The 14,272-nt window shown below is 51.5% G+C and overlaps 1 protein-coding gene across 1 annotated transcript in view; it reads right to left on the bottom strand.

The window, feature by feature from the left end:
• Window positions 1-14,056, bottom strand: part of LOC132577349 (17-beta-hydroxysteroid dehydrogenase 13-like) — a 33,271-nt gene extending 19,215 nt beyond the window's left edge. Inside the window, exon 1 of the mRNA XM_060247080.1 lies at window positions 13,822-14,056. Within this exon, the coding sequence (XP_060103063.1) occupies window positions 13,822-14,031 (210 nt within the window). The 5' untranslated portion in view covers window positions 14,032-14,056. The remainder of the gene's footprint in view (window positions 1-13,821) is intronic.
• Window positions 14,057-14,272: the final 216 nt, after the last annotated feature.

The following is a 14,272-nucleotide window of genomic DNA, read 5'->3' as shown; positions in this document are numbered from 1 at the left end:
TTTTAACCTGTCTGCTCAGCAATTTCATCGAATGCCCATGAGTTCTTGTATTGTGAGAAAGGGAGAAAAGTACTTCTTTCTCTACTTTCTCCATCCCATGCATTTTCTTGTAAACCTCTATCATGTCACCCCGCAGGCAATGTTTCTCCAAGCTAAAGAGTCCCAAGCGTTTCAACCTTTCTTCATAGGGAAAGTGTTCCAGCCCTTTAATCATTCTAGTTGCCCTTTTCTGGACTTTCTCCAATGCTATAATATCCTTTTTTGAGGTGCGGCAACCAGAACTGCACACAGTACTCCAAATGAGACCGCACCATCGATTTATACAGGGGCATTATGATACTGGCTGATTTGTTTTCAATTCCCTTCCTAATAATTCCCAGCATGGCGTTGGCCTTTTTTATTGCAAACGCACACTGTCTTGACATTTTCAGTGAGTTATCTACCACAACCCCAAGATCTCTCTCTTGGTCAGTCTCTGCCAGTTCACACCCCATCAACTTGTATTTGTAGCTGGGATTCTTGGCCCCAATGTGTATTACTTTGCACTTGGCCACATTGAACCACATCTGCCATGTTGACGCCCACTCACCCAGCCTCAACAGATCCCTTTGGAGTTCCTCACAATCCTCTCTGGTTCTCACCACCCTGAACAATTTAGTGTCATCCGCAAACTTGGCCACTTCACTGCTCACTCCCAACTCTAAATCATTTATGCCACAACATGTGGCATACAATAAAACATTTACATTAATAAGCATTAAAACAGTTTAAGAACAATTTGGTGCTAGTTTCAATACAGATTAAGATAGCATTCAATGATCTTAAGCATCCACTAGATCTAACATCTCGGTTTCTGCTTGACAAAATTGTCAGATGAGGATGTCTTTTATCTCCCTATCTCTTCAATGTATATGCAGAACATTTTGTGAGGAAAACTGGATTAGATTTAGATGGAAGGAATATTAACAACTTGAAATTTTCAGATGACACCATATTGATACTGGTTAAAGCAGAAAGGGCAAAGCAGGATTACATCTGAACACCAAAAAGACAAAAGTAATGACAACTGAGGAATTACGCAATTTAAAAGGCGGATGATGAAGAAACTGAAATGATTAAAGATTTTCCATTCCTTGGCTCCATCATTAATGACAAAGGAGACTGCTACCTAGAAATCAGAAAGAAATTTGTGGGAATGGCAGCCATGAAGGAGGTAGAAAAGACCCTTAAGTGCAAGGATGTATCATTGGTGACCAAGGTCAAGATAATTCATACCACAGTATTCCTCATCTATATATATAAAAGCAAATGTCCTGACTGACTCATCAATGCCCAGCCCAAACCCCTGGACCTAGAAACCCAAAATTTGGGGAGTGCATTCCTTCTATGACATAAATGCACACTCTGAAGGGATTTTTAGAAATTCGACCCCTAAGGGGGTGAAAAGGGGTAAAATTTGTTTTCCTTAAGGGGTAAAGCTGTGCTGTGTGGCTGCAGAGCTCTGTGTTCTGAGGTAAAAATCAGTTAATGGGACTACAGACAATTGAACAGGTGTCCTGACAGATTCATCAACACCCAGCCCAAAGCCCTGGACCTGTGTAATAGCACTGCTACTGCTGCTACTGTTACAGGGAAGGAGATAGGGCTGTCAACTCCTGGGTGGGAAATTCTTGGAGATTTGAGGGGTGGAGCCTGGAGAGGGTGGGATTTGAGGAGGGATGGGACCTCAGACAGGTACAATGTTATACCTGTCATACTCTACCCTCCAAACCAGCCATTTCTTCTTGGGAATCATTGTTGCCAATCCACAGGTGAACAGGAGGAGAAAGCCACACAGGTATTCATGTTAAATCAACCTCAAATACTTAGAAATTCAATTATTTATATAGCAAATTATTCATAGAAAATACAGTGTATCACAGTATAAAGAAAAACTACTCCCGAAACAACCATTCCTATATTGATATCTGACAGTGTGTTCCTTGAAATTGGAGTCGGGAAGTAGTGTGCAATGCCATGAAAACAGATACCGATTTCGCACACAGCTTGCCACGCGGTCACGTTCCTGTTCTCTGCGCAGCGTCCGTTGGATTTCCCACTATCTGTGCCAGAGTTACAGATAACTCTGGAAGTGTCACGGCTTTTGCGTAGCAAACGTAAACCGCTAAAACCCAGTTTACATTTCCTACTCAAAAGCCGCGGAACTTCCTGTAACTACAGAGCAGATAGTGGGAAATCCGACGGATGCTGCGCAGAGAACAGGAACGTGACCACGGGGTAAACTGTGTGCAAAATCGGTCAGAGAGTCCAATGCTCCAATTCTTCTCTGTTAGCCAATATCTGGACGGAATGCAGCAAGGCAATAAGACACAACAGGGATGCGCTAAATGCCCTGTTTCACGTGAGGCTTCAACGAGCTGCATAGACAGAAGTTAAAAATCGCTAATACATAAACATTACAGTTTCTGAAAATACAATACAGGTAATACTTGTAAATACCTTCGGAAATTACTAAAACAATTCATAATGGAGACCAGCGCTCCTACATTCTACAGACAAATGACGGCAATAGGAAATTGACCATAATGCACTTATAAACAACAGGTGTTGAGAATTTAAGGTCATCCCCAGGTGAGGGCTGGAGATCACTTAGAATTCAGTATTACAACTGAATTAAAGGTAGCTAAATACTGTAGCAAAGTACAGGTTTCCAGCTAGTTACCATACATATATGAATGTGAAAATTGCACAGTGAAGAAAACTGGAAAGAAAAAAAGCAAATTCATTTGAAATGTGGTATTGGATGAATGTTGTAGAGATACCAAAAAGACAAATAACTCTATGGCATTATATCCTGTTGCAGTCCATCCCTTCCCCCAAACCCACCCTTTCGGGCTGTACCTCCAGATTTCCAAGAATTTTCCAACTTGAAGCTGCTAACCTGAAGTGGGCAATTTCAAACACTTGCCTCAAAGCTTATTTCCACACAGCCATGCTATTGATGTTAATTAATTAATGTTATAACACTATCATTTCATCGCAGAGATCCCAATCTGTTTTAGCTACTACATTTTAATGCCTGTGTTTCTTCTTTTATCTGGCACATGTTAATACCAGGCTAACACATGGCTCTCTCTTCCTAACCTTGCCAGAGCCCTGTGTGTCAAGTCTGATGTTTCAATAACGAGACCTTCTTGATAAAAAAAAGTTGCTAGTTTATTGTAACATGTTGCAAGACTGTAGAAGCAGATTGAGAGACTGGCGAGCATGCACAAAGAGCAAACATTTAAGGTACACATCAAAGGGATTCCTGAGGGTGGGGACACTCTATGCAGGGCACATTCACACATTGTTATTATTTTATCGTTCTCAAGCACCGGCTGGCCTTGAGGCACTTTCTTAGCACCGGCTATCTCTGAGAAGGCACCACAATCTTGTTCCCATATTCCCGTTTCCAAGCATTGCTACATAACAAAGGATGGGAGGGGGGGAGGAGAGCTCTAGCTAGCAGCATCTGAATACAGAATGGTTTTACCCAGGATCCTTTTCCGCTCAGTACTAGTAAGATCACCCCGGGCATAGGCACGGATGCTCGGCTCAGGGATTCCAGTGCTCTTGGGGAGGGGAAGGTATGACGGTGGGAATAGACAGAGGTGTAAGGGAAGGGGACGGAGACAACACGGTGCTCGGCTCCCTTCCAGTCTACTTCCCATCCCAACAGTGACAGGTAGTGGGGCCAAGAGGAATAGCCTGTCTCCGTCATTGGTGTTATGCAATGCCAGGTCCGTAAATAATAAGACCGCGACCCTCAGGGAGTTCCTGCTCCAGCAGGACGTGGACCTGGCTTGCGTGACCGAGACCTGGGTGCGAGATGGGGAGACAGTGGCTCTTTCCCAGATGACCCCCCCAGGTTACTCGGTCTTCCACCAATCACGGAATAGCGGGCGGGGGGGAGGGGTGGCATTATTCATACGGGAGGGTTACTCCTTCCGGGCTCTCCCGGGCCCAAAGATTGAGGGTATTGAATGTGCCGGTTTAGCGTGGGATGTCGGAGAGGGGTTGGCGATCTGGCTGGTGTACCGTCCGCCTAACGCACCGGCCAGCGCCTTACCATCCCTGATGGAGGCTGTGGCGGGCTGGGCGTTGGAGTACCCAGGGCTTATGGTCCTGGGTGATTTCAACGTCCATGCCGACGACTCGGCCTCCACTCAGGCGATGGACCTAGTGTCTTCCATGGCGACACTGGGACTCTCTCAATTTGTTACGACACCCACGCACCAGGCCGGGCACATGTTAGACCTGATCTTTGCGTCCGGGATTTCGGTGAACGATATCGCGGTAGAAGCGGTACCATGGTCGGATCACCTAGCCCTCAAGGCCCGTGTGGAGATGCCACCCCAACCCTGTATGGGCGGAGAGCCTATTTTGGCTCGCCCCCGGAGCCTGATGGACCCGGAACGGTTCCAAATGGCACTAGGGGATCCCTGGCCCCCTGGCGATTCCCTCGATGACCTGGTGGAGGCCTGGCAAGGCCGGCTGACCAGGGCCATCGACGAGATCGCACCTCGACGTCCTCTGCGCCCTCGCAGGAGGCTGGCCCCATGGTATACCCTGGAGCTACGCCGGCTGAAACAGGGGCTCAGACGACTAGAGAGGCAGTGGCGGCATACTCGGGACGAAGCGACGAGAACATCTTATAGAACGTTTATGAAGTCTTATGAGATGGCAGTCAAGGCTGCAAAGAAAGATTACTTTGCAGCCAAGATTGCATCTGCAGATTCGCGCCCGGCACAATTATTTAGAATAATTGGAGATCTTACTACATTGCCTCAAGGCAAACCAAATGTTAGGGAATTAGAGATTGGCTGTGAGGCTTTTGCGAAATATTTTGCAGATAAAATCACGTCGCTCCGCCAAGACCTGCCTATCACATTGGATGCAGTACGGGAACTTGAGGCTCCGCGCCTGTCTTCGGGTTTGGAGTTGGGTCGGTTTGACCCGCTCAGCCTGGAGGAAGTCGATGGAATTCTCTCTGTTGCGCGCCCAACAACTTGCGATTTGGACCCTTGCCCCTCCTGGTTGATTAAAGCTTGCCAGAGGGAGCTTAGATGTCCTTTACGGGACATAATAAATAGATCCCTCTCGGAGGGGCGTTTCCCATCACCTCTGAAAGAGGCTTTGGTCCGCCCCCTCTTGAAAAAATGCACAGCAGATCCGGCCGAATTGGCAAATTACCGACCGGTTTCTAATTTACCGTTTTTAGGTAAAATTATTGAGAGGGCAGTGGCGCTGCAACTACAGGGTTTTCTGGATGACGCTTCCGTCCTAGACCCTTGCCAGTCCGGCTTTCGCCCGGGCCACGGGACGGAGACAGTGCTGGTCGCCTTGGCAGATGACCTCCACCGGCAACTGGATCGAGGAGGCGTGGCGGTGCTGATGCTGTTAGACCTGTCGGCAGCGTTCGACACGGTCGACCACCGGCTACTGACCCGCCGCCTCGCCGACATAGGGGTCAGGGGGCTGGCCTTACAATGGCTCTCCTCCTTCCTCAAAGGTCGGGGACAAAGGGTGGCAATCGGGGGTGAGCTTTCCCGGAGGCGCACACTAGATTGTGGGGTGCCTCAGGGAGCAGTTCTCTCCCCGATGTTATTTAACATCTACATGCGCCCCCTTGCCCAGATTGCCCGGAGTTTTGGACTGGGCTGTCATCAATATGCGGATGACACCCAGCTCTATCTGCTAATGGATGGCCGGCCTGACTGCGTTCCAGTGAACTTAGACCGGGCACTGCAGGCCGTGGCAACTTGGCTTAGGCTGAGTGGGTTGAAGCTGAACCCGACGAAGACAGAGGTCCTTTGCGTGGGGCGCGGCGCTCTGGGAAGGGAAATACCTCTCCCGGTTTTTGACGGTGCGCCGTTGAAGGCGGCGGGCCGGGTCAAGAGCCTGGGAGTCCTACTGGAGCCTTCACTATCAATGGAGGCCCAGGTAGCGGCCACTGCCAAGTCGGCATTCTTCCACCTGAAGCGGGCAAGGCAGCTGGCTCCTTTCCTGGAGCGCCGGGACCTGGCAACAGTGATCCATGCGACGGTCACCTCAAGACTAGACTACTGCAATGCCCTCTACATGGGGCTGCCTTTGTGTCGAACCCGGAAGCTGCAGCTAGTGCAGAACGCAGCGGCCAGGCTGTTATTGGGACTCCCGAAATGGGAGCATATACAGCCGGGGCTGCGTGAACTGCACTGGCTGCCAGTTACATACCGGGTCCGATACAAAGTGCTGGTTATTACCTTTAAAGCCCTATATGGCCGAGGACCTGCCTACCTGAGGGACCGTCTCTCCCCATATGAGCCCCAAAGAGCACTGAGGTCGGCAGGGAAGAACACGCTGACTATCCCTGGGCCAAAGGAGGCGAAATTACAGAGTACACGGGCACGGGCCTTCTCTGTTATAGCCCCGTGCCTTTGGAATCAACTTCCGGAGGAGGTACGGGCCCTGCGGAATTTGGACCAATTCCGCAGGGCCTGTAAGACCATCCTTTTCAAGCAGGCGTTTGTAGAACTTGATAGGATGGCTGTTTAATTACCAACTATTTATCTAGTGACCCCTGCCATAATACAAGTGTACAGATAACATCAGGAAGATCACCGCCGTTTAAACTATGGAATGATCCAGACATTTGGAACTGGTTTTAGATTGTTGTTTTAAATCAATGTATAACTTAAATGTTGTTTTAAATTACCTTATATTGTATATTTTATATTGTATAATTTTATCGAACTCTTGTCAGCCGCCCTGAGCCTGCCTAGGCGGGGAGGGCGGGATATAAATAAAATTTATTATTATTATTATATATTATTTTCCTGAACCAAAGTTACAGCTGAATTGCTCAGACATTATAGCAGACTTGACATACTGCCCCCCCTAAGCCCCCTCCACCGCAGGGGGAAGGAGTTTGGTTGTTTTACACTCCAGGGCGGTTGATGCGGTGCGGCAGCGGTCGACCATGGCAGGAGTGGGCCCCGTGGGTGGAGGGTGCCAACTGGACAGCCCGGGGTCCCGGCGGATCAAACTGCAATGAAACACAGGGTGGATTTTACCCAGGGAGGCCAGCAGGTCTAGCTCCACAGTCACAGGGTTAATCACTCTCTTGATTCTGAATGGTCCCACAAACTTGTAAGCCAGCTTCCGGGAGGGCTGGCTGAGGGGAAGGTTTTTGGTTGATAGATACACTGAATCCCCCACCTTATACTCTCCTGCAGGGGTGTGGGATCTATCGTATTGTCTCTTGTAGGATTCCTTGGCTGCCTCCAGATTTTCTTTTATGACCGGCCAGTTGTTGCTAGGCCCCCCCCCATTGTTCAAAAGGTGTGGAGGTGTCTTTACTGCCCCCGCCAGGCAGTAACAGGAGAGGCTTTCCTTCATAGCCAAAGACTGTGGAGAAGGGGGAAGCTTTGGTGGAACTTTGCATGCTATTGTTGTAGCAGTACTCGGCAAAGGGGAGCAAGTCCACCCAGTCCGATTGTCATTGATTTATAAAGCAGCTTAAGTACTGCTCCAGCACCCCGTTTACTCTCTCTGTCTGGCCGTCCGTCTGGGGGTGATAGGCGGAACTCAGACCCTGCTCCATCCCCACCAATTTGCAAAACTCCCGCCAGAAGGTGGCAATGAACTGCGGCCCGCGGTCGCTAATGACCTTGTCTGGGAATGAGTGTAATTTTATCACGTGGTCAAAGAACAGGGCCGCTAGTTTCTTAGCTGTGGGCAGCTGGGCGCAGGGGATGAATTGAGCTTGCTTGGAAAATGTGTCCACTACCACTAAGATGACCGTTTTGCCTCGGGAGGGGGGTAACTCCACTATAAAGTCCATGGAAACTATCGCCCAGGGCCGTTTGGCTGTCTCGAGGGGTTGTAAGAGCCCTGGCGGCTTCCCCCCCCCACCGCTTGGCCATTATGCACACTGGGCAACCTGTGACAAACTCAGACACATTTTTACGCAGAGAGGGCCACCAGAACTGGCGGTTCACTAAGTGCAACGTCTTTACATAGCCGAAGTGCCCCGCCAGTTTGGATGAGTGGCAGAGCTGCAATATCTCCCTCCTCAGACAGTTTGGAATGTATAGTTTGCTTCCTTTGTACCACAGCATGGGCCGGCGCTCCAGGGTGGATTGTCTAGGGGAGGCTTGTGGTGTAGGCGCTGCTTCGGCGGCGGGAGTCTCTCTGGGAAGTGATGCTGCTGCGGGCTGGAGGTCGATCTCTGGGGGTCGCTCGGGCTCTGCCGGTCCTGATTGTTTGCGAGTGTGCGGGGTCGGTGCCGGCGCTGTGGTCTCCGGCAGACCCCTAGCCGGCTCTCCCCCGGGTACTGCTTCCTCCACGTCCGTTGGCGCTTCTGGTAAGGTGCGGTGGCGCAGTTGGTCGATGTGCCGCCGAAGGGTCTGGCCCCCCTCTGTGGATACCTCGTAATGGCGGGTCCCAATTACATGCTGCACCCTACCCGCCAGCCACATGGGTCCCTGGGCGTAGTTGCGGGCGAACACGGGGTCCCCCGCGAAGAAACCCCTGGCTGCGTCCCTGATCTCAGGGGACCCTCGGAGGTCAGAGGCTCGGTCGGGGTGTAACCTGTCGAGCCTCGTAATGAGTTTGCGTCCCATGAGGAGCTCTGCCGGGCTGACTCCCGTGACTGGGTTTGGGGTTACCCTGTTGTCAAACAGGAAGGCGGCTAGTCTGTGGTCCCAGTCGCCCTGCACTATCCGACCCAGGGCTTCCTTGGTCGTTCGGACCATGCGCTCTGCCTGTCCGTTGGTGGCTGGGTGGAAGGGGGCTGACCTTATGTGCTTGATCAGGTACCTCTGTAGGAATGCCTGAAAATCCCCCAAGGTGAAGGCCGCCCCATTATCCGAGACAACAGTGTCTGGAATGCCATGGGTACTAAGGGCCCTGCGCAGTGCCCGGATTGCGGCGGCTGCGGAAGTGGACGCTACTGGAATGACCTCCAGCCATTTGGTGTAGGCGTCCACCATGATCAGGAAAGTCTGTCCCTGGAAGGGCCCCGCGAAGTCTAGGTGGAGCCTGGACCAAGGCTTCCTCGTGGTTTCCCATCGGGTAACTGGGGCACTGGGTGGCTCGGGGCGTGACTCCTGACACACGCTGCACCTCCGCACCCAGTTCTCGATCTCCTCATCCATCCCCGGCCACCAGACGTAGCTCCTGGCTAAAGCCTTCATCCGGACTATGCCGGGGTGGGTCTCATGAAGTGACTCCAGAACTCGCTTCTGTAGCGGGGGGGGGGACCACCACCCTGCTACCCCATAAGATGCACCCTTTGTGGGCCGCTAGCTCCTCTCTCCTCATTTTGTAGGGCCTAAACTCTTCCCCCATGTTTCCTTCCGGCCACCCCCTCACCACCCAGTCAAGAACCCTTGCCAGTGTTTTGTTCTTCCCGATAGCCTTTGCAACCTCCGCGGCGTGGAGGGGCTGCTCCAGGAAGGATTCAACCAACATGACCAGGTGTGCTGGGGCTAGTTCTGTGTCGGGTAGTGGCAAACGGCTGAGTGCGTCCGTGTGGCCCATAGCCTTGCCGGCCTGGTGGACTAGTGAGTACATGTAAGAGTTGAGGAATTGGTTCCACCTCAACACGCGCTGTGAAAGTATATGGGGGGTTTGGCGGTCTGGGGCCAGCAGACCTAAGAGCGGCTTGTGGTCAGTAGCTATTGTGAACCTCCACCCATACAGATAGTCATGAAACTTGTGGACCCCCGCCACGATTGCCAGAGCCTCCTTATCTATCTGCGCATAATTGCGCTCGGCCGGTGTGAGTGTACGGGAGTAGTACGCCACCGGTACCTCCCTCCCGTCCGGGAGTTGGTGCCCCAGGACTGCGCCCACCCCATAAGGCGATGCATCGCAAGCCAGGATGACCGGGAGGCCCTCGTCAAAATGGTGGAGCACCGCATTGGACACCAGGATGTCCTTGACCGCCTGAAACGCGGCGGCTTGTCGTTTGCCCCAAACCCAAGGGGCTTGTTTGTCCAGCAGCCGATGTAGGGGTTCAGCCAGGGCTGCCTTGTGGGGGAGGAACGAGTGGTAAAAATTGAGCACCCCCAAGAAGCTTTGTAGCTCTGCTTTGCAGGTGGGGGCCGGGGCTTGCACGATGGCACGGGTCTTTTCCTCCGTTGGGTGGATTCCCTCTGCGTCTACGGCGAATCCCAGGAACTCCACCCGTGGTACCCCCAGCAAGCATTTTTCCCTCTTGACCTTGAGCCCCGCTGCCTGGAACCGGTGGAGCACTTATCTTAGGCGGTTGCCGAATTCTTTGGGGTCTGGGGCGGCAATTAAAATGTCATCGAAGAACGGTTGGACTCCGGGGATCCCTTTCAGGAGAGCGTCCATTATACTTTGGAAAATCCCCAGAGCAACGCTAACCCCAAACTGTAGCCTCCGCACTCGGAAGGCCCCCCTGTGTGTCACAATAGTTTGGGCCTCTGCCGTTTTAGCATCTACCGGGAGCTGTTGGTAGGCTTGTGCCAGATCCAGCTTCCCGAAGATCTTAGACCCCGCTAGGGCTGCCAAGACGTGGCTCACCTCCGGCACGGGGTAGGGGTTGTCTTGCAGTGCCTTATTTATTGTGTACTTATAGTCGGCACAAATCCGCACCTCCCCGTTTGGCTTGATCGGGGTTACGATGGGGGTCTCCCATGTGGCATAGTCCACCAGTTCCAGGACCCCTTGGGCAGTGAGGTGGTCTAGTTCGGCCTCTATTTTTGGTTTCAAGGCGAATGGGACCTGCCTAGCCTTAAGCCGGATCGGCCTGACCGTCGGGTCGAGCGGTAGGGAGATGGCCGGTCCTTTGTAGCTCCCCAGGGAACCATCAAACACGTCGGGGAACTCTTGGCATACCTCCCCGAACCCCCTGGGTGTTAGGGTTTGCCCCACCCCCTCCAAGCGGATCCCCAAGGGTTTGAACCACGCCAGTCCTAGCAGGGTGGTAAGCTAGCGCTTTACCACCAGGATGTCCAGCGGGCCGCAGAAGGACCCCCTCTCAACTTGTACCCGGACCCACCCCACGATTTGCACCGGGTTCTTCTGAAAGTCCCGCAGTATGAAGTCCGCCGGCCTTACTTGAAGCCACTGGCGGGGGCACAGTTTCCTCAGGGTCTCCTCTGCTATAATGGAAATGGAGGAACCCGAGTCCACCTCCATTTGGCAGGGGTTCCCTTCGATGAGGACCGCCATTTTGATCTTGTCGGGGGTAGTGAGGGGCAAGTTCAGTACCTGTAGGGTTGTGGAGGCTGTGGAGTGGAACTCCGCCGACTCGTGGTGTGTGGTCGGCCTCCGGCGGTTGGGCTTGGCTTGGCAAGCCCTTGCAATGTGGCCGGTCTTTCCGCAGCTCCAGCAGTCCCAGGTCCGGTACGGGCAGTCCCTTCTGTCGTGGGGGTCGCCGCAGCTGGCGCACTTGGTGGCCGGCGGTCTCTCCGCCGCTGGGGGTCGTTCGGCCGCTGGGGGTTGTTGTGGCGTGTGGTTGGTTGCCCCTGCTGGGCGGCGCAGCTGGAACGCTTCTCCTTCGTCCTGACGGTCGGGGTCCAGCTCCTCGTAGTGGACCACATCGGCCCTCGTCTTGGGGAAGGTCCTCGAGGTTCTCTCGAACGCCACAGCTTCACTGAAGGCGCCCTGAAGGGTGAGCTCTTCCTTCGCGAAGAGCCTCTGTTGGAGCCTCTCGTCGCGGAGGCCCCATGTGAACCAATCGGCCAGAGTCTCTTCCAGCCGAGGAAAGTTACAGTTTCCCGCAATCTGGCGTAAGGCCGCCAGGTAGTCGGTGGCCGATTCTCCTGCTGCTTGGTCCCGTCGGTGGAAAAGGGCCACCCGAGATGGTTGGGGCAGGAAGTGGCCAGTGAGGAGCCTGACGATCTCCTCGAAGGACTTCTCGGTGAGTCTTGCGGGGGCCGAGAGACCCTTGGCGATCTCGAATGTGGCCGCCCCGCAGACGCTCAGGAGAATGTCCCTCTTCATGCTGTCCTCTGTGATTTGGTTGGCCCTCAAGTAGCATTCAACCCGTTCCGCGTAGGACTCCCAGCCCTCGGGATTCGCGGGGTTGAACGGCTCGATGTGACCAGTGGTACCGCTCTGGGTAGCCATGGTGGCTGTAGCGGCGGTCGTGGCCCGTGGGTTGCCCTGTCTCTGATGTAGCCGACGTGGCTAGAATCCCACCTTTGTCGCCACTGTAACGTACTGAGACGGGAGACGTTGGTAGGGCAACATGCTTTAATGGAGGCACATTACAAGAGTGGGAACACGCGGGCCGGGTCCCGCTAATATACAATCCCCGGAACAACCTTCAGGCTGGCCAGCCCAATCCTGGCCAGTTAAACTTCCCGCCACAGCTGATGATTGGCGGGGTGTTCCGCGCTCTGTGAGGAGTCGCCTGGGGACCGCCCAGTCGCCTCTGCCCAGGGCCGCAGGTGTCTGATCTAATGTCATTGCGTTACACTACAAGCACAACTGCAGCAAGCATCATGTAAGTGGGTAGCTGGGCAATGAGAAACTCTGGATGGAGGTGCCAACACTTGTAGGTATCAGAAAGCAGAACAGAACTTTATTAAATAGAGAGACTTTAACTAACTGAACACACTAGGCTTTCTCCCTTAGGAGAATTCTTCAGGCTTTCCTTTGACCCCTGAACCAGAAACTTCTCTGCCATCTCTCCTCAAAAACATTTTTTATTAAAAAATTACTGGTAATGAAATTCCAGCTGTCTGTGGTGGCTGAATCTCCCAACCAGGACTTTTTATGTAGAAAAAGCCCAGCAGGAACTCATTTGCATTTTAGGTCATACCCCCTGACACCAAGCCAGTCATAACTGCATTCCTGTGCATTCCTGCTCAAAAAAAAAAAGCCCTGCTCTCAACCATCCTTTGTTCCATTATGAAGAAGGAGATTCTTCTTCTATGGATGGATGAAATTCTTCCTCTTACTAGGGGATATGGATTGAGTCTATGGTTTCATCCTCATTTCAGCTGTGCGCTACTGATTTTATCTTCTTATCATCATTGCTTCGGGAGGTTTCTTTCTAGTAGCTTGAGTAAGATAAAAACTGTTTTGGCTCTTCTTTCCTGCCCTTGTGACCACCCTGTGAGGCAGGCCAGGTTAAAAAAGCGGCAGTATTCTCTTTAAGCCAAATTAGTGTGAGCTAGCTCACAATTTTTTAGCCTCCAGCTCACACATTTTTGTCTCAGCTCAGGAAAAATGGTCCCAGAGCAAACTAATTTATGCAGTAGCTCACAACTTTAATGCCAATAGCTCACAAAGTAGAATTTTCGCTCACAAGACTCCACAGCTTAGAGGGAACATTGAAAAGCGGTACTGCCAAAGATCACTCAGCAAGCTTCAAGACAGATTGGACCTGCTCAGAGCCTGAAATAATAAAACAATCCAATCTAACATTCCAATCAAACAATAAAAACCACACAGGAAAATCACCAAATCAGCAGCATAACACCAAGCCATAAAAACCATGCCAGGGCATAGAAACGACATAAAATGCCATTCAGCAGCCTAAAATGGTGTTCATAAAAAAGTCCTCAGCTAGAAGCAGACCAGGAAAAACAAAGATGCAAGCACTTAGTTACAAGCCTGAATTTTAAAAAGAAATGTTTTGGAAGAAAGAAAGAAAGAAAGAAAGAAAGAAAGAAAGAAAGAAAGAAAGAAAGAAAGAAAGAAAGAAAGAAAGAAAGAAAGAAAGAAAGAAAGAAAGAAAGAAAGAAAGAAAGAAAGAAAGAAAGAAAGAAAGAAAGAAAGAAAGCCTTAAGGGGAAAGACATTCTGCATGTACCTTATTGATATCCCAAAGAACCAACTTGCATCCCTGCTTGGAAAACGCATAGGCTGTTCCCCTTCCGAGTCCATGGGCAGCTCCAGTAATCAGAACAATCTCTCCTTTGAGAGATTTTTTCTTCTTGGGAATGAAAAGTTTTGCCAGCACCTGCACATAAGAATACAATATGATGGAAACAATCATAACACCCTGTAACAGCAAATGCATTATTCTTCCTCCTTTTAAGCATCCAGCTGTCATGTTGGAAGACTTGCTGAGTGAAACTTGGGAGGCAGGGAGCACACGCTTCAATATGCAAAAAAGTTGCCACTGGGCGGTGATGTTTCATCCTGCAGATCAAATAGATTGCATAATGTAAAAATAACAAGTACAACATGTGAGTGAAATCAAGTGCCATCCAATTGCAGCTGACTCATGGCCAGTGTTGCCTGAGTTAGTGTGAGCTAGC

This window comes from Heteronotia binoei, chromosome 9 (assembly GCF_032191835.1).
Source record: "Heteronotia binoei isolate CCM8104 ecotype False Entrance Well chromosome 9, APGP_CSIRO_Hbin_v1, whole genome shotgun sequence".
NCBI lineage: Eukaryota > Metazoa > Chordata > Lepidosauria > Squamata > Gekkonidae > Heteronotia > Heteronotia binoei.
The sequence above is the reverse complement of the archived record's forward strand: the minus strand, read 5'-3'. Positions and strand labels throughout refer to the sequence as shown.